Source organism: Osmia lignaria, chromosome 1 (genome assembly GCF_051020975.1).
Source record: "Osmia lignaria lignaria isolate PbOS001 chromosome 1, iyOsmLign1, whole genome shotgun sequence".
NCBI classification, from domain to species: Eukaryota; Metazoa; Arthropoda; class Insecta; order Hymenoptera; family Megachilidae; genus Osmia; species Osmia lignaria.
This window is the reverse complement of record NC_135032.1, coordinates 10,286,759-10,310,132: the sequence shown is the minus strand read 5'-3', so window position 1 is coordinate 10,310,132 and position 23,374 is coordinate 10,286,759. Positions and strand designations below refer to the sequence as shown.

General features: G+C 36.9%; 6 protein-coding genes across 6 annotated transcripts; all 6 read left to right on the top strand.

Annotated features, from left to right (window-relative positions):
* Positions 1-1,191: 1,191 nt before the first annotated feature.
* Positions 1,192-2,809, top strand: LOC117606351 (odorant receptor 13a-like). The gene is made up of 6 exons (XM_076688510.1): positions 1,192-1,430; positions 1,502-1,988; positions 2,144-2,243; positions 2,315-2,437; positions 2,508-2,702; positions 2,780-2,809. The coding sequence occupies exons 1-6, from the start codon at positions 1,199-1,201 to the stop codon at positions 2,807-2,809; spliced, it is 1,167 nt and encodes a 388-aa protein (XP_076544625.1). The 5' UTR covers positions 1,192-1,198.
* A 745-nt stretch (positions 2,810-3,554) lies between these two features.
* On the top strand, positions 3,555-5,039 carry Or115 (odorant receptor 115). Its single transcript, XM_034328718.2, has 6 exons — positions 3,555-3,816; positions 3,885-4,335; positions 4,403-4,502; positions 4,575-4,697; positions 4,772-4,927; positions 4,986-5,039. Exons 1-6 carry the CDS (start codon positions 3,588-3,590, stop codon positions 5,037-5,039), a joined length of 1,113 nt encoding a protein of 370 aa, XP_034184609.2. The 5' UTR covers positions 3,555-3,587.
* Positions 5,040-5,316: 277 nt separating this feature from the next.
* LOC117606079 (uncharacterized) lies at positions 5,317-6,595 on the top strand. Its single transcript, XM_034328093.2, has 4 exons — positions 5,317-5,768; positions 5,840-5,951; positions 6,030-6,183; positions 6,256-6,595. Exons 1-4 carry the CDS (start codon positions 5,598-5,600, stop codon positions 6,404-6,406), a joined length of 588 nt encoding a protein of 195 aa, XP_034183984.2. The 5' UTR covers positions 5,317-5,597; the 3' UTR covers positions 6,407-6,595.
* Positions 6,596-6,882: 287 nt separating this feature from the next.
* Prosalpha7 (proteasome alpha7 subunit) lies at positions 6,883-8,208 on the top strand. Its single transcript, XM_034328091.2, has 4 exons — positions 6,883-7,029; positions 7,116-7,198; positions 7,343-7,734; positions 7,813-8,208. The coding sequence occupies exons 1-4, from the start codon at positions 7,009-7,011 to the stop codon at positions 8,079-8,081; spliced, it is 765 nt and encodes a 254-aa protein (XP_034183982.1). The 5' UTR covers positions 6,883-7,008; the 3' UTR covers positions 8,082-8,208.
* Positions 8,209-9,009: 801 nt separating this feature from the next.
* LOC117606076 (green-sensitive opsin) lies at positions 9,010-13,541 on the top strand. The gene is made up of 6 exons (XM_034328090.2): positions 9,010-9,210; positions 10,101-10,195; positions 11,157-11,267; positions 11,892-12,151; positions 12,402-12,517; positions 13,286-13,541. The coding sequence occupies exons 1-6, from the start codon at positions 9,010-9,012 to the stop codon at positions 13,490-13,492; spliced, it is 990 nt and encodes a 329-aa protein (XP_034183981.1). The 3' UTR covers positions 13,493-13,541.
* Positions 13,542-17,891: 4,350 nt separating this feature from the next.
* Positions 17,892-22,236, top strand: Ugt50B3 (UDP-glycosyltransferase family 50 member B3). Its single transcript, XM_034328089.2, has 8 exons — positions 17,892-18,361; positions 19,487-20,236; positions 20,313-20,579; positions 20,706-20,904; positions 21,003-21,179; positions 21,246-21,563; positions 21,679-21,907; positions 21,977-22,236. Exons 2-8 carry the CDS (start codon positions 20,000-20,002, stop codon positions 22,116-22,118), a joined length of 1,569 nt encoding a protein of 522 aa, XP_034183980.1. The 5' UTR covers positions 17,892-18,361; positions 19,487-19,999; the 3' UTR covers positions 22,119-22,236.
* Positions 22,237-23,374: the final 1,138 nt, after the last annotated feature.

Genomic DNA, 23,374 nt, shown 5'->3' with positions numbered 1-23,374 from the left:
AAACGTGTGCTTCCTGCGAGGAAAGGGAACCGATATTCGCCAAAACTTTGTACATATTTGCCAGCATATTTAATGCGCTATTCATTCGTAATTTAAGAAACTAGGGTTAAGTAGATGTTGAGATGAAAAATGATTAAATCAGGGTGTACCTACCCTGAAGGGTTGAAAAAGACATGAAAATCAAAAAAAAATGAGAAAGGAAAGAAAAAGTTCTGGTTATGTTCATTTTATAACTATGTGATTACTAAAGTGTTAATTTGTCATGACCCAAAATGAAGAATTTGAGTTACTCTTCAACTTTTTCTTTCTTTAAATTTAACCACCGAGTCTGATGAATTTAAAATCCATCTAGAGATTCGAAAAAACCTGTTGCGAATTTGTACTATTATTTAAGGGAAATATTTATTTAGTTTTAACTTTAGTTAAGAAGACATGTAGTATACGAAAATCAACATTGCTAATAAATGGTACGATTGTCCTTTTTCTACAGTATTTTTAACAGAACCATTTAATCATATCGTTTTATGAATTGTAAATATATTATTGAGACGGTGTAGTAAGCGAGAGTAGAATTTTGTCATGTTTTGTACACAATTTGATGTTACTGAATAAACTAATTTATACGTCAATTAGAAATGTTCATTACATACAACCCTTTCAAATAAAATAAGAAATATTATTGAGATATACTGACCGTAAAATACAGAACCAGGGTGGTTTTCTATTCCCTTGTTATTCTTCAAATACTTCAATGCTGAAAACAAAGTAGATACAAAGTGACATCTACGAACGAGACAAGTTGGAAAGTTTATCCACCCTCGTGAACGCAAACGAACTACCAAACGACCCGTGCAATTCGCTAACCACAATCAATTATTCAATGAAGACACTTATTTCAAATCGATAAAGGAAAAAAAAAAGGAAACAATTGTTCTACCTCTTACATACATCCCTTCTTAACTTTCAAACAATTTCACACAGAGGAGGGGTAGTTTCTAAATTTTTTAAATCCTCCCTTGAAACTTTCGAAGAAAAACAACTTCCACCAATCATTTGATCGTCAGTTTTGCGCGAGTGAAGAACAAATGGAAAATAATCCAGGTACCATCTTTTAATTTAACTGCTTTTTTTGAAATTAGTTAATTCTTTTATCATTTCGTTAGATTTGAAATTCGCTTTTGGATGGAATAAATGGAACATGAGCATTATCGGTCTTTGGCCCGAACCGTACACTAAAAAAAGCCATTGGGAAACTTGCAAGGCTATAATAGTTCTATTGCTTCTAATACTTTTTGGAACGGGTCCTCAAACCGCCAATTTATTTTTCATATGGGGAGACGTTGAACTGATGACTGAAAATTTGTGCTCAGCTAATATCCCCGGTATAAATGTGTTGTTGAAGATGCTGTTCTCTTGGTATCATAGAGACAGTACGTGTAATTATAATTACTTTCATTAGAAGAATATTTACCCAAAATTTTACGCTTGTTCATTTTCAAAGCCTTCGAGTCCATAATAAAAAGCTCCTACGACGACTGGAATGCTCCAAAAACGGAGGAAGAAAGGGAGACCATGATAAATAATGCTAAGGTCGGAAGATTTATATCAATTTTAGGTTCGATATTAACAGGAACAATGATGACGATGAACATCATCCTTCGATCTTTTATAATCATCACTTGTGATAAAAACGAAACGAGAGCAGACCATTTGGCCATTTATCCTGGATATTTTCCTTACGATATTCGAAAAACATCATTATGTATTTTCACTAACGTGGGTCAAGCGATTGCTGCATATATAACCACGATTGCATACACTAGTATCGATACTTTTATTGGTATATTGGTGATTCACATATGTGGGCAATTTGAGATTTTGAAAACGAAATTGGAAAGATTAATGGGAGATGAAGATTGTGGAAGAGATGCAGAACAGATTCAAAAAGAGTTGGTCTGGATTGTGAAGAGACACGAAGATTTGAACCAGTAAGTAACTTTTTTAATTGATATTAAATTAAAATTTCAGAAATCCTGCAATTTCTGCTATTATTACTGAATTTTAAATAATTTACATCGTTGGAAAATTTAATTTCATATTTCTATAGAATATAATCTATAATCATAGAAAATTTTAATTCAAGATCAGCTGCCAAAATCGAGGAATGTTTTAACATATTATTACTCATGCAAATGTTACTCGGCACAACTCAACTCTGTTTTCAAGGTTTTATATTCTTTAGTGTAAGCCACTTAACCAGATTTCCTATAGAGAGATAAAATTTAAACAATTAATATCAGATTAATGTGAACAGATAGTGTTAAAGAATGACATCGGATTGTTAAGTGGACAAATACTGTACTTTATACTGTTTGTCCTCTTTATCCTTGTGCACATATACATTTATTGTTACATCGGCGAGAAGCTTCTCGTTCAAGCAAGTACATTCATGTATTCTTTCGTTGAAATTGAAAATGAAATTAACATTCATTAAATTCAATTTGCAGAACAGAGAAATGAGCGTTTCTGCATACGAATCGAACTGGTTCAATGTTTCTCCATCGGAATCTAAGTGTCTTTTATTTATCATGCAAAGATCTCATCGACCCCTTCGCCTGACAGCAGGGAAATTTAGCACTTTTTCCATTGAATTATTTAGTACCGTAAATAATACCTCGATTTACTTAACTTTCCTGGCAAATGTAATTTCGATTGCAAGCTATTTTTTCGTTTTAGATTTTAAAAACGTCAATGGGCTATCTATCGGTTCTGCTGACAGTGGCGAGCAGCGATTGAACCACTTCGATAGGATAAAAAAAATGATAGATAACAACTAATATATTTTCAGTGAATCAGTGAAAAATTAATTTAGAAACATTTACCGTAGTTGTATCACACCGTAATGTTATTGTTGAAAGTTCACCGAATTTCCATTTCCATAGCTCAGGAATCATTAAACGTTTTCCGCAAATTTTCCCTTACTTAACAAAATATTGCACAACAATTGGAGGAACACCCTAACTCGATAACTATCAGCTGCAAAATGTACCCTTGTTTTCAAATAAATATTCATTGCAACACACTTTGTCTGAGGAAAGTAGACGAAAAAAAGAAGTTTCTCTTCTACCTCGTATTCTCGATCAGCCTATAAATAATTACATACGACTATATCGATGATAGACCTCGCTATAATAACACGTTCGAACTTATCGAACATGGAATCGATGAATAATTGATCTCGAATGCACATTTTGAACGGAGCATGCGTTCGGAAGAAAAGAATATTAGAATATTTTTGAAGAAGATAATAGACTATTCGATTTACGGAAGGAGACCATTGTGATGGCCTCAATGGATGTTCAGTCAGGTAATTTTTATATAATAATTACACCTTGAAAATTAATAGGTAACTTCGTAAAATAAAGTGTTCAAATACAACTTTATAAATAATCTCTATTAAATATAAAAGAGAAGCTATCATAGATTTCCGTGTTAATAAATAAGAATTAATAAAAATTAATTTTAACTAAATTTCACTATTTTGCATATTAGATTTAAAATATGTGTACAGTTGGAATCAGTACACGATGAAATTTGTTGGTATCTGGCCAGAGGAGAGAAAATGGAACCGACCATCGAGTTATCTGGTATTAATAGCAGTTTTAATGATGCTGTGCTTCATTACCATCCCGCAAACAATTAATCTCATGCTAATTTGGGGCGATATGGATTTGGTGGTGGAAAATTTATCGATGGGAAACATCACTATCACGATATCCCTTTTGAAAACGATCGCCTTTTGGACCAATGGCAAATGTAAATATTATATATCCTGACAATAATCATTTTTATACAAAAATTTTAACGATAATTTCGTTTGCAAGCATTGAAGTCTCTGCTAGAATGCATGGCCAAAGACTGGAGCACACCTGTGTTAAAAAACGAGTATGAATCAATGAAGAAAATCGGGAAAATCACCAGAACGATCATCATGAGGAGCACCATAATGTGTAATACCGTAGTCACAGCCTATGGCGTTCTACGAATGTACTCCATGAAACATACCGAAAACAAATTGTTCTTCCGTGCCTATTTCCCTTACGACGTCGATTCCACCCCAAATTATCAACTGACTATGTTCGCTCAATTCCTGGCTACTATGTATGCAGCGATCACTTACACCTGTGTGGATACTTTCGTCGCTATGCTGATTTTGCATATTTGTGGACAATTGTCGAATTTGAAAGAAGAGATTAAAAAACTCTCGGTGCAGAGTGAAGAAGATTTTCAGGCCAACTTAGGGAAAATTGTTCGCAAACACCAGTACTTGAACAGGTTCGTATTTTCTTATTAATTATTTAGGAAAAAAGTTATTATAAATTCAATATAAATTTTCTCGAAGATTCGCGATGCAAGTAGAAAATTGTTTCAACATGATGCTTCTAGTTCAGATGCTCGGTTGCACCGTTCAATTGTGTTTCCAATGTTTCCAAGCTATCATGGTAAGAAGAAAAGACAATTCATTAATATATTTTTTCAAGAAAATTGAAAGATCGATGTAATTGTATTTATAGTCATTTGGCGTTGAAGAAGAGAAATACTTGATCCTTCAAATTAGTTTCCTGATAATCTATGTAATTTACGTGATGTTGCATCTGTATTTATATTGTTACGTGGGTGAAAGACTAACAGCCGAGGTTCGATTTTGTATTATTTTCGCGTTATTTAAAAAATCATTAACAATATACAAATAATTGGATATTTTTCAAAGGGTCTCGAGATAGCCAACGCGGTGTACGATTCCGAATGGTACAATTTATCAGCGAAAAATACAAAACTACTTATATTAATCATATGTAGAGCAAAAACGCCGTTGCAAATCACTGCAGGAAGATTTTGCTCCTTCACTTTGGAACTCTATTTTCAGGTAAACGATCATTAATCAATTTCATTATCATTTCGATGATATATAAATGAATTTGCAGATTTTAAAAACCTCCATGGGTTACATTTCCGTTCTATGTGCGATGAAAAACTAATAGCTGAATTAATTTTGTAAATTGTACAAAAATGATAGATTAAAGTAGTATTTTAAAAAAGGAACTAAAACATTATCAAAATTTGCTATTAAGATTGCAAGCATCAATTACTACAAAATGTCGAATTGAAACTCTAATTAAAATCTAATTACCAGATATTTTTAACCAAAATTTATTATCATTAAGGTTTTTAACATTTCTGATTCTCGGATCAAGTAAAAGTTCACGTGCTTTCACCGCTTATTTCCGTCAACGAGGAAAGAAAGTGCGACGAAGCATCGGGGACCGGTTAATAAATGTTATTAACAATCGTGCGACGTTACAATACGAGAAAAGAAAGGAGACACTGACCATCCTCGGTTTGATGCACACGGGTAAAAAGTAGCAGGCTTTACGGTTTGCTGGCAAGGTAAAACGTAGCCTTATAAAAATCACCGTCTCTCATCGGCTACGGCCTTACTCTACCTTCTTTCATTGAGAAAACACACTACTTCTCCGCTCGTTTATTTGTTTAAACTATTCTTCGAGTAAGAACGTTTTTAATATAATTGGGAAAAAATGTTGAGGATGAAATTGTTGATCGTCGTGGTATTAGTGAGTTACGGGGTTCAGGCAAGAAACGCGAATGACAATCGTGAGTTTAATAAAGAAACGAACAAGAAACATGGTGGTTCTATGTTGATGGAGATTGCAAAAGAACTGGTTCAAAGATCATCGACCAGTAGTCAGGTAAGTAAATTATAATTATTAATATTATAGAAGAAAATTAAAGACAGCCTGTATATTTTTTTATTTTACAGGTGTTGAATCTCAACTTGTCGAATTTATTGCTCTTATTAGTACTAAAAGCAGTGGTGTTTAGTGCAGGATACTTGGGACACCATGGTTACAAAGGACGAGAATTAGAACAAGGTTTTCTACTAATTATCCTTGCAGACTAAATTTTTACTCTGATGAGTGGGATTAGATAGTAATGAAAAAATTTTGCAGAAAACGTGGTATCTGAAGGAGAGGTCGCTCTAGCTTTAGGATATTTTATTGGGGACAAGTGTTTGTACCGAGCAGCTTGCGAAGAACCACGCGTTGCTAAAGAATATTTGGAAGCTGCAGAAATGATTCTCGAAACGATGAAATTGTTGCCTCAGTAAATATCGATATTAATACAAAAATAATAAAGGTGATAATTTTCTAATTATTAAATGTAATGTTTCAACAGAGGACCGCCCATCGAAGGGAAGTACGAACAGACAATGGCGGACTTCCGGAAGGCCATCGAGTATGGCAATAAAAATATCTGCCCACCCGAGTACACTTGCAAAAAGGAAAATATCAAGAACTTTTTAAGAGAAGAACGAACATCATCGTAAGAAATATATTATAAATCACGAATTATTGTTACTTGTGTACTTCAGATGCATTCAGTTTAAACACACACTTTGTACATACATACTACACGTACACCACGCAATATGTACTATTATTCGTTTATATATATAATATTTAAGTAACATGCAATGAAATTCTTATATCATAAAACCACTTACCTTATCTCCTTCCATTCCTTTGTCGAAAAACAGCATCCGATGAAGATTTAAGTCCATGTTGGCGTCATCGAAAAACTTAGGTTACTGTAAAAATATAATTGTAAATTAGTTTTAGAACTAATCAGTTTATCAGCTGTAATAGAACGTTTTTAGATATTGAATATTATACCTGTTATTTTGAACATTATCTTGTTATATTACGTCAAAAAGAAACTACGCACTCACGTCGAAACTTGTTTAAAAACTAACTAAACCTTCTCGAATCGCCGTCAGAGGTCAGATCGATGTTAAATACCAAACCTAAACTGAGAATACAAGCGGCGCTGACGATCAAGTTTTGATTTTCGCCTATTCACGCCGTTGACGCATATAAACAATTTTTCTTACAACAAATACGTCAGTATTTATATTTTAACGAGTGAATTATGAGTTCCATAGGTACAGGGGTAAGTACCTACAGTATTATCGAGAAATACATGTTACAGAAGTAACTGTGAGCAATAGTAAGAATCTAACCTCCTTTGAATTTCAGTATGACTTGTCTGCCTCTCAATTTTCACCGGACGGACGGGTGTTTCAAGTTGAATACGCTCAGAAAGCTGTCGAAAACGGAGGGTGAATATTGAATTGATTTTACTTAAGGTTTTCCTTTAAAATATTGTTCAAGTGTTGTTATTTAACCTCTCACAAATGTCTAAGATTTACTTAAACTATTTGCTAATAGTTTTATTCCTGTTCATACTCCAATTTCACTTACAGAACAGTCATAGGATTACGCGGAAAGGATGGCATTGTATTTGCAGTTGAAAAGATAGTTACATCAAAGCTCTATGAGCCTGGCACCAATAAAAGAATATTCAACATAGATCAGCATGTTGGCATGGCTGTTTCTGGTTTGATTTCTGATGCAAGACAGATTGTAGAGATTGCAAGAACTGAAGCATCCAGTTATAAGTCTCAGTATGGAGTTGGTATTCCCTTGAAGTATTTGAATGAAAGGGTCTCCATGTACATGCACGCGTACACTTTATATTCAGCAGTAAGGCCTTATGGCTGTTCTGTGATTATTGGTGCTTATGAGCATGATGGGCCTACCATGTACATGATAGATCCTTCTGCAGTATCATATGGATACTATGGTTGTGCTGTTGGTAAGTATGGACTCTACAATTGAATTTTATAGCACTTTTAACATGTTTAAATAAATCTTTTAACATATTGATCTACAGGCAAAGCAAAACAATCAGCCAAGACAGAAATCGAAAAGTTGAAGCTATCAGACATGACCTGCAATGATTTAGTCAAAGAAGCGGCACGTATCATCTACCTCGTTCACGACGAATTAAAAGATAAACAATTTAAACTTGAAATGAGCTGGGTAGGCAAGCATACAAATGGAAGGCACGAGTGTGTACCAGCGGATATAAAGGCCGATGCCGAAGCAAAAGCCAAGCAGGCAATGGCAGAAGATTCAGACAGTGACACAGAAGATATGTAAATCCATACGAGATAGTTCTAAAGATATTTTATATTGTAAATTATAATTTAAGTACATAAAAATTGCTAATACAAAACTCTTCTCTATTAACGAATATGCTGAATAAAAGATGACTGTTGTTTACAAAATTAAAAAATTGCATTTATTTATTTTCGAACCCTCATGAACCCCCATCGAAGAAAATCGTTACGTATGTCGCAAATTTTGTATCCCAATCACTGAGTAACGTAACATTTTGATCTACAAAAAAAGAACCAATTGTGTTTGCTTTGTTGCACAGTTATCCTTTAATCCACGAGTAATGAGTATGATCCTTTGAACCATTAATAGGATTTAGAAAACTTCTTCTTTTTCCCTAACTAACGACCGGATCGAATCGATAAGGTATGGTGAATAGAAAAGTAAAAAGAAATTCAATTTATTAGAAGAAATCATGGACCATATGATCTATTATAAAAATCCCACATTTCTTCTATTGCAATCTAATTTTACCCCGTTCCACTACCCTAATTTTCCCCCACAGAAAAGGTCATCACCCAGAAATTTAATTCATCGACATTAAAAAATAGGATCATAAAAGGGAACAGGTCCCTAACTAGATCATCTCGTGATCATCAGGGAGGATGACGTACATCTACCATGGAGTTAAACGGTTCAGGAGGATCTCGCGCATGCTGTTTTTCCGCTTGCCAAGAGGGTTGGTGTACCCTGCCACGCTAGAGACTAGGTACAGCCAGAAGAGAGAGGGTAGTGTCAGCCGGGTTATATAAGGGTAGGTAGACTTTGAAACTTCGCCACTGGTTTTGATTGATGCACGCGGTCAACTTTTCGTATCTTTGCCACGTGGAGAGAAAAGTGTCGCTTCGCCACGTGGTGGTTTCTTGATTTTGAACATTGTTAGGGCGCTATTTATAAAAAAAAAAAAACAATGTCTTTAAATCGTAGTACCGTGGTATTGAAAGATAGCATCGAGGAACAGATCAGTCCTGTGGTGTACGTGGGTGCCGCGGTTGGTCTTGGTTTCATCGGCTTCTTCGGCTTTACCATGAACCTTCTGGTGGGACTGGTGATCGTCAAGGATGCACAGGTCCTCTGGACACCCGTGAACGTTATCCTCGTTAATCTTATTGTAAGTGTTGTATTTTTTAAATGAAATTAATTTAAAATAATGTAGCTGAGCTATAGCTGAAGTTTCATGGAATTTCCTAAGGTATTGTGAAAGCGTCTAATAAACCTATTGCAATTTAATTTTATCTATCGTCTTCGTGGAATGGGAATCACATGCGATACGTGGAATTTCGATTTTGTAATAACCATAGAAAATGTTAAGGTTCATGCATGTAATTGGATAATTCACACGTGATAAACCATTACGTTGCATTCCGTGTGCTATTTACATGTAAATATATGTAATTCTTTATTGCGCTTAAGATTTAATGATGACACACTTTGTGTGTCTTACGCTATTAAATGCTGACGCACCCGATGCGTCCTATGTACAAATTGTAATTTGTCTCGATCTTTGGGTTAAATTTTCGTTTAACGAAATGATGCTTGAAATAATTAGATTTAGGTTTAATTGCAACGTTTCAAATGGGTCAAGTTAAGTTCCCTGTTAAACAAGGAGCCGACCCAAATCTTGGTTTAATTTTAATAATTCAAGTCCTCTCCACGTTGCAATTTGCTCACCAGATTTCGCGCATTGTACTCGGAACACCTACAAATATGGTACATATATTTATTTATCGCTTAAAGCATCGAAAAAAACTTAGCAACGTACCGGAAGAAAGGACGCTAACTTTCAGTTAAATTACAAACGAGAGAGCAATTACAAACTAAGCACTTTCGTTGCGTTTAATTACTGTTTGCTATGCGATATCGAACCAGAGTAATTTGCAAAATCGTTCATTAAAGCCTTTCTAAGTTTAGTAAAAAAATAATATTTTCTTTTACATTAGAATTTTCCACCGAGTTTTTTAGAATGTGGAAACAGAATGATTTAATAATAATTCTTTTTAGGTAGGAGATTTTTTGGTAGCATCTCTTGGAAATCCAGTCGCCATGGTATCAGCGATCACTGGAGGGTGGTACTGGGGCTACAAAGTGTGTCTCTGGTATAACTTATTATTTATTAAACTAATATTATACAAAACAGTTCACTTTCCTGTGTTGCTTCAAAGAATTTATTCCATTGATTATTATTTCTTTTTCAAGTACTCTGTACAAGTATTACTTTTGATATAAAATTTCTACTATTCCACGATCTTTCTTTACTTCCAAGAATTAATTTATCTCGATCTTTTTACAAACACTGTTTTTAGTGCCGATCAGTTAGTGTACCTTTCTCTGTACCAATTTGTCATCCTTCTGCTTCACCAATTTCTTTTTAATTAGACTGACCAATCTGTTTGTATTTTTCATTATCAATCAGTGTCTTTCTATCTCCCTCAATTTTTTCTCTTTTATCGAACCTCTCTTTGTCCCCCTTTTCATTATTTTTTCCAATCAAATTCAATCGCACGCCATTTTCTCCCGTTCAATTAATTTATCTTGCACTGCACCAACCCATTTTCACCACTGTTCTGCTTTTTTTATTCCTTTTCTTTTTTTTTTGTTTGGTCAATTACTAATAATTAATATGCTGAATTTCAAGTACCGAGTAACAAGAAAACACACTTTACTAGACGAAGAAGTGAAGATTCAAAGTTAAACTAAATATCAAAGAACAGCGTTTCCAATATCTTGATAGCAACTTATTGAACTTTAATTTTCAATTAATCTCCGGCGTATCGCTTTGAAACGGGAACAACATGATTTCCCGCGAGACTTTCCACTGGGTATCACCACTGTGTATTTTTCCATTTTTCGTTTCCGTGGTTATTAAATCAATGAAAAACCATTTCACCAGACTTTCGATTGCTTCAACGCGGTAATTAATATTTGAATTAATGTTACGTTAATTTCGTAAGGTAGGAAATGAAAAGTTTAAATTAGAAACTATAAAAATACATGGCGCAATTTTACTGCACGCCTCGTGAAAGGAAACTAAGTTTTCATATTTTTATTAATTCAAAGGTACGCCTGGTTTATGTCCACCCTGGGATTCGCGAGTATCGGAAATTTAACCGTAATGGCTGTGGAAAGGTGGTTGCTGGTCGCCAAACCTGTGAATGCCTTGTCTATAAGGTAAGAAACGTTCAACTTACTTTTTATGTGAACTGTCCCCTCGAGAAAGAAAAAGTAAAAGATGAGGATCACCGATCGGTCACCTGAATCGTGGAACGAACAGGTGTTCCGCTCCAAAAAATTTCGCTAGCAGCCACACGTGCGTGAAAAAATTATGAAAGAAATGAATCGTAACACTTGATCCTTCATCCCCTATAATAATTCCCGATGCAAAATGTCAAAAGTTTACCATTTCCGCCCTTTTCATACCATAAAATTATAAAAGATTATTTATGAATCCTATGAAAATTTGGTCGACTGTTTGTGTTTCTTTTTTTTTTTTTAATATCAGGATAAATATTGCGTCCACCTTGTAACAAAGCAGAGAAATAAATCTCAAACCGCAAATCACGATAATTCTACCCACAGCCGCAAATAAAATTGCTCTGAGCCGCGTAAAGTTTGCCTGTTAACCGCAAATGATAATGTTTCATAAAGTACAACTGCAGGTGGCTGTAATTTTTTCACAATTAAAATGTTTAGCGACCCATTTCTGACCGAAGGAAAGTAAATATTATTGATCCTTCTTAGAGCAATTTTCTATTTTATTTTTCCTCTCTCTTCCTAATTCTCTGTTTTTAACAGGCACGCTATGATATTAGGTTTCTTCGTTTGGGTCTACGCGCTATGCCTCTCTGTACCACCCCTTTTCGGCTGGGGAAGCTACGGTCCCGAAGCCGGAAACGTATCCTGCAGCGTCTCCTGGGAAATTCATGATCCAGATACGAAAAGCGATAGTTACATAGGTTTCATTTTCATATTCGGCCTTGTGATTCCTGTAATTGTGATCACGACCAGCTATGCGTCTATTGTGTTAACTTTGAGAAAAGTGAGGAAAAGATCAGGTAACGTGTTCATTTTTATATATATTTTTTTAATGTAATGGAAAAAATAATTTCTCTTTCTTGAAAATTTTCATATCCCTCTAGATATCATAGATTTTTCTTGTTTATTTTTAACAAAGTCTATTTACCAATTATTTCAAAATTCCAAGAAAGGCGTCAAAATGATTTGCAATCAATGATCAAAATTCTATTTTCTTTTTCCTTTCTAAATCCATGAATTTCCACGGCACGTTTCATTTTAAAATTTCAGGCGCTAGCGGAAGAAGGGAGGCGAAGATTACGAAAATGGTTGCATTAATGATAACGGCTTTCCTAGTCGCTTGGTCGCCGTACGCGGCTTTGGCACTCGCCGCACAATATTTCGACGTAAGTACACGGATTTACGTTTCATATTTTAACGCGATTTCCCGGCGAAACGAACCGAGAACACAGGACATCGCGTTCGAACGGGTTACGCTTCGGTTCGACGCGTCGCGTGCAACCACCTCGTAATCACGCTGACGCGTTATGAGGCAAAATGTGACGTTCAAATGAGAGATGACAGCAATAACATGGTATTTAAATTATTAAAAAGGAAAATACTTTCATCTTTCGATCAGTGAAAATGATTCCAAACAATTCAGTTTGTTACATTGAACAATGAGAAAGAAAGTATAACTCTCTGAACGTTTTGAAAATTTGGTATGATTGAAATGACAATTCATTTACTCTGTTAATTAAATATCTTAGAGTACTTAGAGTATTCAGGAATAAAGTTTCATCTAGGACACCCTGTATAAACATTGTTGCACGCAAAACGTACGCGAACCCCTTTCATGAATGCTTTCTGCATTATAAACAGTTTAATCTTATGCATGCGCAGTGAAAGTATTCTTCTAATTTCCCGTTAGCAGAGGGTATCATTATCGCAAGCAACGCCATGACGATCATGGTTAAACTTCATCCTGTAACTAATACTAGCAAAGAAAAATGGCTAAGTTTTCCATTTTCTTTTCCAACGTCACGAAATTATCATGCGTGCTTATTAACGCGTTCTATATGTTTTGAATATTAAATTGGTAACTTGGGTCATCGATAAGTGATCAAGGTGTTAAATTGAAAGAAAATTAAAAAATTAAATTTCACTTTTCGCAGGCAAAACCATCAGCATCTGTAGCAGTGCTTCCAGCATTATTAGCCAAATCATCCATCTGTTACAACCCCATCATCTACGCCGGTCTGAACAGTCAATTCCCTCGCTCGTTGAAGAAGATATTCGACGTACGACCGGCGAGGAGTTCGGTACCGGGTAGCCAAAACACGGCGTTGACGAATTTGAACAGACAAGATCAAAGAAACTGAGGGGCGACTATGAAAAATTCCTGAGGAGATTTCAAATGGAAGCCATCATTAATCGGGAACAAAAATCCTCAATTTGGAGAGCATCGAAGAGAATTGCGAATACTTTTGTTAAAATAAATTTAATACATCTGTCGGACAGCATTTCCAAAATGGATTTCTTCCTCGAACCCTTAATTCTTCACGCCTGTTCGTTGTTAGACGATCGTTTTCATGATCGAACGATTTGTTGAAGAGAACATAAAAGCGGTGTCGAATTCCAGCGAACCGAACGAGACGTGCTAAACGTTCGATGAAAAGATTTTAGCGCCTCTATTGTTCGTGACTTTCGAATATTTAAATGATGAAGGAAAACATAACGTAGCCGAGTCTTTTCTTTCCACTCCCTTTCCGGTGTTTTCTTTCGTTTTTTACGCTCGCCGAGTTGAAGAGATTTCGTTGCGTGTTAATTAACTCTCAAGCCTGTTTCTTCACGGATACCGCCGTCCCGTGACGAACTCGCTAACATTCCGTACGGACGTAAGTGAATGTAGGTAATTGAAATTCTTCTAAAAGAATAAAGGAATAAAGTGACTTTCAAAATTGAGTACAATTTTTGGTACCGAATGCTGGGTTCCAAATTTAATACCGGGAATTAATTAACACAAAGATCGAACACTGGATATTTGATGACAAATACCAAATACCAAGTACTAAATAACGAGTACCAAGTGGATACTAATTAAAACAAACCGGCCAATAACCCATTAAAATTTCTCTATCCCATACGTTGATGGAATAGAAATGATTCCTATAACGTTACCTCTATTTCACAGTTCTTACAACTCTATCCGCGACGTCATTAAAGTCCACGGATGACCCCAGGATTTTTTACGATTCGTAACACGCGCGATTATGCCACGGTAGCGAAAGTGAAATCGCGAAGAAAATTCAGCCTCGCAATTCGCACCAATCAAATCGTATCTATGCTGAAGAAACGTTTCAACTGCCTCGGTAATCTTGATTTTTTTATTCCAAAATTTCTAACCCGCTGCGTTACTCTCTCAACGAGAAAAAGATTTAATCATCGAATTTCGAAAGAACAGCGAGGAGATAAAAAAAAGACGCACGACGAATTAAACCGTCTTGTAATTTTTCAGTACACGCTTCTTGGCGAATGATTCCACGTCTTGCGTAATCATGATTGACCATTCGTGTCTGTTATGCGAAAAATCGGTCAAGATGATTGCATGCGATACAGGTTTTGAATAAAAGCAAAAGGGGATGGTGAAATGGGTCAGCGAATCTTTGTTCTTTTTTCTTCCACCCAAAGCTCGTGGTCGTAATTCTCCATGAATGATATATAAATGCTGATGCAATTATTAGGAAAAACAGAAACAGGAAAATAGTAATTACAGAATTAATGAGCGAAACCTTGTTTGTTTTACCTGTTTCCAGAATATGCTTCTAATAATATTTCTAACTTTCTTTCTAAAGCCTCAGTTCCCGCTATGAACAGAATCTTTCCAGGTGCATATGGTGCGTTAGAATTACATTAGAACACGTTTCTGGAACGCGAAAATTAACTATTCTCCGCGGAGACAGGGCAGCTTCTAGAGGAACGATATTTTACGAAATCCTCGCTGGAATTGCGGGCTCGTCCGACAACATTGCACCTGGATTGCATGTTCCGATCAAACGGGATTCGAATGCAAACGAAGTCCGGAGAAAAGTTCGCGGCTTTGAAACGTCGGGTATGCGTTTACGGTGTTTATGCACCGGCCACGATATTTCATTGCACTTTCATTTCGATAATACGCACCGTATTCGTTTCTGTATCTTGACAAATGCGCCGGATAACAGGCGATTTCAGAGTGGGTGTGATTTATCGAGTTAACGGCCTGTGAAAGTAGGTATGTATATTAGGGATCGATGTAATTCGGTACATATGTGTAACGCAGGAATTACATGTGGCGAATGGTAGTGAACGTGATACAATTTGATCAATTTAAAATCGACGTCGTATGTTGAGGCCCGATGCTATGATATTGACGCACCTAGTGCGTCCTATGTTAATCTATTTCACTGTAAAGACGACGCACCTTGTGCGTCATATGCTATAACGTACGAAAAAAGAAATGAAAAGTCTGCAAATTTCTACCGATTTTCAATCTATAAAAACTTTTCGGTTAAAGGAATAAAGATGATGATGGATGAATCCACTTTTCAAGAAAACCGAGCACTATCTTGAATGGACCCATATACTTCTTTTTTAGTAGATTGTAGCAGATGCTGAAAGGAGTGCAACGATGTATAATAAAAGGATATCCGGCTGACAGTGAATTATGAGACTTGGTAAATTCTAAGCGACAAGTTTGAACGATCATTGTAATATCTACAGCGTTAAAAGTTTTCTGGAACTTTGTATACGCGATAGAATTTAAAAATTTTTAAATATTCTGTCACACTAAAATACATTCGGTTCAAAAATATCCACCGTTAAAAAAACTTGGTAGAAAATGAATAATTATAGCATAAGGGAAAGGTATATTTACATGGGAACAGGCCTGTAAAGAATTTTTCCTTGTCCGAATTCTTGAAGTTTATGGTGACCGTTAATGGACCTCGTTGTACGTGTGAACAGAAGAGGGAAAGGTATTTTTCTGTGGACGAGGATTTTTCAGATTGCAACACCGGGACGGTCTAAAGAAATCGAAATATAACCCGGTCGTTTCGATATCGGACGAAAGGTGCAACGAACTGTTCCGATAGCAAATCGTTCGCGAAGAAATAACGGTACTGAAACCAGTGAAATTTGTCCTAATTCTTTATTTCATTGAGATTCGCAAAAGACCACCTCTCGTTCACACGTGGGCGCTTCGAGAGATTATAAAATGACTCAACTGGTAATTGAAAAAAAGAATTAATTCTAGCTTTGTTTAAAAATAATTATTTTTGAATTTGAATAGACAATTTGCATTACGAAATAAAATGGAATTGCAAACTTAGATGGCAATCTAATATTTTATTTGCAATTAAAGTACTCTGATGAATATTCATTTCAGGTTATTAAATTTTCCAGTTCTAATTTATTCCTATGATTATCAACGAATGCCCTCGGTTTTATAGTGAATTAAACTCGCCATAGCAAAATGATTCAATTCATAGTACATAAAAAAAGAATTAAAATGGAGAAAGAGAAACTCGAATACAGTGGAGTGTGTATGGTAGTTTGGGTGTGTCGATTTATCCCGTATCAACGAATTCGTTCGGCATAAATGCATGAATTAACATTCGATTACTCATATACCAGATTTCTCGTATGCACAACAATTACTCAATACATAGATTCAGATCAAATCGATGCAAATCGAATGTCGTTCGACCGTTAATTCAATACGTTTCGTACACCTTGTATATAAATCTTGCTTTAAAATCTTCTAATATAATCTTTTAAAAGTTAGATAAATGTACACCTAATTATTCTTCTAATGAATTTTTATTCCAACCAGAATCGAGGTGATATTAATGATTGTTTCAAATTAGAAATCTCACTGACAATATAAAAAGGTGTTGATCATGAAAGAAACTAAATTCAATTCGTTTGGAAGCATCCATGAAAATTCTTCAACGAGTTACACAATTTCGTCTCGTGATTAACGAATTAAATTTTCAACTTTCACAATGATTCGTCAAGTGCCTGCTGATTCAATTCCGTCCAAAAGAAACTCGATTCGCGGTCAATCATTGTTAAAACGATAAATAATATTAAATATTTACAATGCTCTTGTTGGAAAGCAATCAGTTTTACTCATAATGATAATGGGAAACCAGAACTGATATTAATGAGAGGCACTCATTAACATATGTGGAGGGATGCACGATGAACGGTAAATTAACTGCAATCATCGAATATTAACAATACAATGAATTGCACAGGCGGATAAGCCGGTAATTATTCGTAAATCATCATGGATGATAACAAGGATTAAAGATCAACGCCAAGGATGAAGATTATCGAGAGAAAAATATTTTACGAAACAAATAGAGTTTCACGATTGATGTTTCAAGTATAAAAGAATATTCTTTGACACTGATTTCCACTTGAATGCCTTCAACGAGTTAGACATCGATCACCTTTTCAATTTGAAGAATAGGAAAAAAAATTTGTATCGCTTCGCTTCCTATATGTATAATAATAAGAAGAAAACAATGGATCATGTGCATATTATGAAAAGGTGGTATACGTCAGCGAGGGTCATTTATGACCTGTTGCACGTATCAGACATTATTTCAAAGCAAATTTCCTCTAGTATCATATTAGAATCTAATGTCAATTTTTCCCTGGATCCATCATAGAAACTAACGACGAAGGAGCAGCAGTTCGGTACGAAGTTTGGTATCTTTAACTAACTGTTTCTCGGGAGGGACCACCAAGTGTCTCATTGTTACCCGTTACGGAACATCCTCGCGAAGGAGACCGTGGACGAGTAAGAAATCAAACTGGTGGGAGGCAAAACTCTCTCTCTCTCTTTTGAGCACAGCTGATCATTAAAGCTACCGCTGGCCAGTCAAACTTTCACGCTCGGTGATATCCGAGCTTCGAGCGTTGAAACACCTCGTACATCAAGGTCCGTACAAAATCGATCAATCAATATTTTGATCCCGGTTCCTCGATCGAACCGCGAGAAAAATCGTTCTCCGAGCAGTGCAACGATTAATTAAGTGTACAAATTTTGAGCCTCGTGCGACGAATTCAAGGAAGAGGATCGTTCAAGTGAAAGATCGTTCAGCAGGACATCATTGGAATAAAAAGGGAAACTTCTTTCGCAGAAATGCCGAAGTGAACGAGAAAGGAATCGGACAAACAAGCAGAAGAGGAAGAAAGTCGAGGTAAAGAAAAAGTGTTCCGGATGGTGTGCCACCTTTTAAGGATGTACCACGAAATTTCGACCGAGCGCTCGTTTCTCCTTCGCTTTTTATAAGACATACGAATTAGCATCTTGATGAAACAAACTGGTCGAGTTATTCATTGACAATAAAGAAGCTTTTTATTTTCAGTTTCCTCAGCAATCTGCATTTTCTTTCCAAAGTATTTAGCGTAGGTATTTTTTTCTTTTTTTTTTTTTTTGACCGAAGAGCATTCTTGTCTGTCGTTTATTCAGAACGCGTCTGTCGATTGGTCGCCGGCAAACCTTCCGCTTTCAGCGATTAGTATTCAGTTTCAATATTCCCAGCAATTTCGAGGGAACTTATCCATCTTGTTAGCTCGGTCCTTTTAACTCGAGCCATCTCATTAGCTGGACGTATGTGTAATTAGACGTTCGATTTCCAATGATTCCCATCCTTACACCGGTACTGATTCACCCGAAGCCTGCCTATTCAATTCCACCCGATTTCAATTACGACTACTATAAAAACATTAGAAAGTTTCCTCGACAAACTTAAGAAAGGATGGTTTTCGAATTGCGTAGATACTCGATTAGAACGTTACAAATCAATGTTACAATCAACCACGACCTTTATCCCTTCACATTTCACGACACGAATAGGCGAATCGAACCTACGACGGTATTCAAGTCGAGACTTTCACTAATAACGCGAGTTTCAAGTGCGCAGCTCGCACTCGACCCGACAATGCGATCTCTCGAGATCGGCCTCCGTTGATCCCAATTCTTTGGCCTTATCCCTTTCTCTGACTGTTTCTCTCTCGTCGAAAAATGGACCTCGATCGGTCGATTTCACTTGGACGTTCTTTTTTCAGTCACCGTTCCATTCGGTTGCGGTAAACGCGGCGATTTAAGGAGATTGTTTCACAAGTCTATTGTCGAACATAAATGGACAGGGAAAGATTCTTTATTCGAGGCTCAAGATCAAGCAGAGCGATTCTCTTGAACGACGAGAGTTTCGAGGAATGTAATTACACTTGTTCGAACGAACCCTTTCTCGTTCGCTAATCGCCTTAAAAAATTTCAAGAATTTAAGACTAAACAAATCATTTCCCTTCTACTCTTTCAGACAGTGATAAAAAGTTACAAAAATAAAAAAACAACGTGGCGTTTGAGAAAACAGCAAGTTTAGAATTCCATGGACGAGGAGCCGGTTACAAAGAGAAGACAAAAGGGCCTTTAGAATCCCCACTCGATGCTCATCTTTCGACCGATCATTACAATGATAATGGATCAGCCTATTTTCCAAGCCGACGCTGTTTAACGAATACCTGAACGCGAACACATACATTGGTACTCGTGAAATCGTGGGTGTCCCTTCTGACGCTCGTCGGGTAAATTAACAAGAAAAAGGAACATACTCTGTCTGGAGGGATAAAAGACATCGCGGATACCGGGAAGAAATCGAGGAAGAGGGAGAACGCGAGTTGGTACGACGATGTTACCGCCTTCGACATCCGATAGCTCGTCCGATAACTGCTACCAGTGTTGCTCGAAGATCGGCACACGATTCACTGGTGTCAGATAGGAGTTGCGAAAACCGTCTAGAAATCCGGTGGAGGACGATCGAGAAAACGAAAAGATGATCGGTCTGATCGGTCGATTACTCGTTCCACTGATCGTCGGCTGGCTCTGCGATTCCACCGTGGGATACAACGTGTTGTTGGCCACCATGGGTGGTACTAAATCGCACACGGTGCCGTTTATCGCTTTGGGTAATAGTTTGAAGTCGAGGGGACACAATGTGACACTTTTGAGCGCGTTCACTGGACCAGCGGCTAATAATGGACTACGGGAATTCGTTCCGCCCATTTTCGAGGTGATTATGAGCCTATTTTAGTGATGGTGTTAACCCTTAGCGATAGAATTTAGAACGTGCTTCGTGTTGTCAACAGGCCTACGTCGGGAATTACACGTCGGAATGGGATCTGGTGGGTGCTAGATTTCGAGATGAAATGCCTATCTCACCGTGGGATGCAATGCGATATGCCTGGGAGGCTTGCGAGTCGCTTCTTCGCGACCAAGTATCTGTCTCCTCTCTAAGAAAGCCTGAAGGCGATCCTCGGGCTAGCTGGGACATCGCGGTCGTGGACGGAGCCTATCCGGAGTGTCTTCTCGGCATACTTTACGGGGAAAATGTGCCCACCATTATGCTGAACACGGTGATTACTTCGTTCGCTATATCATCAGCATCGCATTACAATTAAATTCATCGTTAGACGCTTAACGAACGCAATTATTCCCTCAAGATTGATTAGACGATCGACGAAATCGATATTTTCCTGCAGGTAGCTCTGTACAGCGGTTCCATTGGTCGTCAGGGTAATCCTTCTCCCTGGTCCGTCACCCCGTATTTCGGTAAATCTCTCACCCAGGACATGAACTTTCTTCAGAGGATCCTGAACGTCGCCTGTCTAGTTACGTTAAGAATCATGCATTGGATCATGATCAGTGGGTACCTTCAACCGGTTTTGAGAAAATACTTGGGTAAGTTGATTTTTCACGTATTTTCGTTTACGTCTCAATAATGCCACCCAGGTTGATTGACTCTGTCGGTGTTTCTTACAATCCACCTCCTTTTATAGGAGACCAATTACCCGACGTACGAGACCTGACCAAAGAGATTCCCCTGACCTTGCAGAACAGTCATTACAGCGTCGCTGATTCCGTTCCCTACTTGGCGAACGTGGTGAACGTTGCCTGCCTCCATTGCAAGCCTGCTACTCAACTCAGTCCTGACTTGGAGACCTTTTTGCAACGCGGTGAGTAAACAAAATTAAGAAAATTTCTTCTATTTAATTTGTCTGACACTTGAGATGCGATCGCAGGTTTCATCTTCGTGTCCATGGGTTCGTCGGTTCGCGCTTCGGGGATGCCAGAGGCGCTGCGACAGATTTTCGTCGCAGCCTTCGCCACCCTTCCTTACAACGTGGTGTGGAAATGGGAAGGTTTGAACATCAAAGATCTCCCATCAAATATTAGAACAGCGGCGTGGTGGCCGCAACAAGAGCTACTTGGACATCCGAAGCTGCGAGCCTTCGTCTCTCACGGTGGACTTTTGTCCCTCCACGAGGCGGCTTATCATGGCGCTCCAACCCTCGTCTTGCCGGTGTTTTGCGACCATGATGGAAACGCGGCTCAAGCTGGTGAGCGTACGATAATTTGGGTGGCCCACCCTTCCAGGGTATATTAACACCCCAGGGAATTTTGTACAGAAAGAATGTTATAAATAAACCACCCCCCAACTCTTTCGCATTGCAGAGAAATTAGGCTACGCCTTGGTGATGGATTTAGCCAGAATATCGATTGGAAATCTTCGCGAAGGTATCCTTAAAGTAGCTGCGGTACACAATAATTCGTACCGAATAGCAGCGAGGAAAAGAAGTTCTTTATTAAGAGAACTGCCTATTAGTCCCAGGAAATTAGCTACCTGGTGGGTGGAACACGTCGCCAAGCACAAAGGAGCTGAACATTTGAAAAGCTCTGCGAGGTACGTACTCAAATTTCTAATGCTCTTAAGCAATTATAGAATTAGTGGAAAAATCTTCAACTGTTCCAGGTACATGAGTGTCGTTCATTATTACTCCGTTGATGTAATAATATTTTACGTGATAACGTTGATACTACTGGTGTACGGATTGAAAAAATTGTGTTGGAGGACGTTGTTTAAACAAGTTGTCGCTAAGAAGAAGTTTGACTAGACTGAACAGTGGTGATTTCACTTGATGAATATTTATTATGTTACATGCGTTTCCACGGCCTGTGCAATGTTAATAATTTTATGTATGTACGCGAGTTGAAAAATGTAGAGATTATGAAGTTATAATAAAAACGTTTTCCTAAATTAAAAACCAAAGATATTGTGTCTAGAGAAAAAAATGTTGTGTTCACAAATTTAAATAAATAAATTGTCAACAGGTAAAATAGAAAGTAGCGTGTTATTTTATGATTTGTTTTAAATTTCGAGCCAAATTAAGGAAACTATAATATCTACGCTTGGTAAAGTGTCTCCCTGGATAAAGTAGAATTCTATATTACTTATTATTCATACTATAGATCACAGATCATTCAACATTATGCATAATGTTCACGTCCCGTCCGTAAATATTGACAAAGTTTATGATCTTTGCTGGACACATAAAACGCGTGAAAACAACCTCTTGAAGCTGCATAATTCAAAGATACTCGTTTATCATAACCGGAACTTTATCTGAATAAACATGATAATGCGATTGATAAAAACATTTTAAAAATGTATAAGCTTTTTCAAAAATCATAAATCTAAAAACTTTTTACATATCAGCATTAATTCCCATTTAAATGGACATAACAACTGAACATAAACAAAAATGGTCATAAAATTTAATCGTACGATCTTTTCTATTGCGACAAACAGAGAAAAAAGGGAACCTTGAAGATTTAGAACCATTAAAAAAGAACACATCTAGCAGTACATAGATGTATGTACCCATGGTTCAACAAATTTTCGTTTCTCCCACCAAAATGGAAGGAGGGTCCATTTGGTTTATGGCACTTTGAAAGCATCTTATCAAAACTTAACCAAATGACTATTTCTAATCATACTTCTAATAACCTTAACAACAGGAACATTTCTCCTGCTCGAGGACACTATTTCAAGTTTAATTGAAAGGCTTCTTCGAGTTTGAACATTTGGTGCCTTTGGTCCTTTGAATTATGGGAGCCATACTACACCTCCCTAAGATTTCAAATTGAGCATGCTTCAATATGTTATAATACGAATATTTGAAAATTTATTTATCAAGTTTTTAAGTTGCACTTTCCAATTGACATGGTAGTTGAAGGAAATAACGACCCCAGGCAACCGTCTACGAGACTAGCTCGAAAGAAGGGTTAATCGCCTTGCAAGCTGAAAGGACTGCGAATACAAAGAGATTTTTTTTGGCGGCGACCGAGGGAGAGGAGGGATAGAAATTGG

Coding starts and splice junctions, on each gene's coding strand:
- LOC117606351 (XM_076688510.1), top strand. CDS start 1,199: ATGAGCATTATCGGTCTTTGGCCCGAACCGTACACTAAAAAAAGCCAT. Junction 1,989..2,143: donor AGACACGAAGATTTGAACCA/GTAAGTAACTTT, acceptor TTTTAATTCAAG/ATCAGCTGCCAAAATCGAGG. Junction 2,703..2,779: donor ACTTAACTTTCCTGGCAAAT/GTAATTTCGATT, acceptor TTCTGCTGACAG/TGGCGAGCAGCGATTGAACC.
- Or115 (XM_034328718.2), top strand. CDS start 3,588: ATGAAATTTGTTGGTATCTGGCCAGAGGAGAGAAAATGGAACCGACCA. Junction 3,817..3,884: donor CTTTTGGACCAATGGCAAAT/GTAAATATTATA, acceptor TTCGTTTGCAAG/CATTGAAGTCTCTGCTAGAA. Junction 4,336..4,402: donor AAACACCAGTACTTGAACAG/GTTCGTATTTTC, acceptor ATTTTCTCGAAG/ATTCGCGATGCAAGTAGAAA.
- LOC117606079 (XM_034328093.2), top strand. CDS start 5,598: ATGTTGAGGATGAAATTGTTGATCGTCGTGGTATTAGTGAGTTACGGG. Junction 5,769..5,839: donor GATCATCGACCAGTAGTCAG/GTAAGTAAATTA, acceptor TTTATTTTACAG/GTGTTGAATCTCAACTTGTC. Junction 6,184..6,255: donor ACGATGAAATTGTTGCCTCA/GTAAATATCGAT, acceptor ATGTTTCAACAG/AGGACCGCCCATCGAAGGGA.
- Prosalpha7 (XM_034328091.2), top strand. CDS start 7,009: ATGAGTTCCATAGGTACAGGG. Junction 7,199..7,342: donor AAAGCTGTCGAAAACGGAGG/GTGAATATTGAA, acceptor TTTCACTTACAG/AACAGTCATAGGATTACGCG. Junction 7,735..7,812: donor ATACTATGGTTGTGCTGTTG/GTAAGTATGGAC, acceptor ATTGATCTACAG/GCAAAGCAAAACAATCAGCC.
- LOC117606076 (XM_034328090.2), top strand. CDS start 9,010: ATGTCTTTAAATCGTAGTACCGTGGTATTGAAAGATAGCATCGAGGAA. Junction 10,196..11,156: donor GGCTACAAAGTGTGTCTCTG/GTATAACTTATT, acceptor ATTAATTCAAAG/GTACGCCTGGTTTATGTCCA. Junction 12,518..13,285: donor TCGCCGCACAATATTTCGAC/GTAAGTACACGG, acceptor CACTTTTCGCAG/GCAAAACCATCAGCATCTGT.
- Ugt50B3 (XM_034328089.2), top strand. CDS start 20,000: ATGATCGGTCTGATCGGTCGATTACTCGTTCCACTGATCGTCGGCTGG. Junction 20,237..20,312: donor TCGTTCCGCCCATTTTCGAG/GTGATTATGAGC, acceptor TGTTGTCAACAG/GCCTACGTCGGGAATTACAC. Junction 20,580..20,705: donor CCACCATTATGCTGAACACG/GTGATTACTTCG, acceptor ATTTTCCTGCAG/GTAGCTCTGTACAGCGGTTC.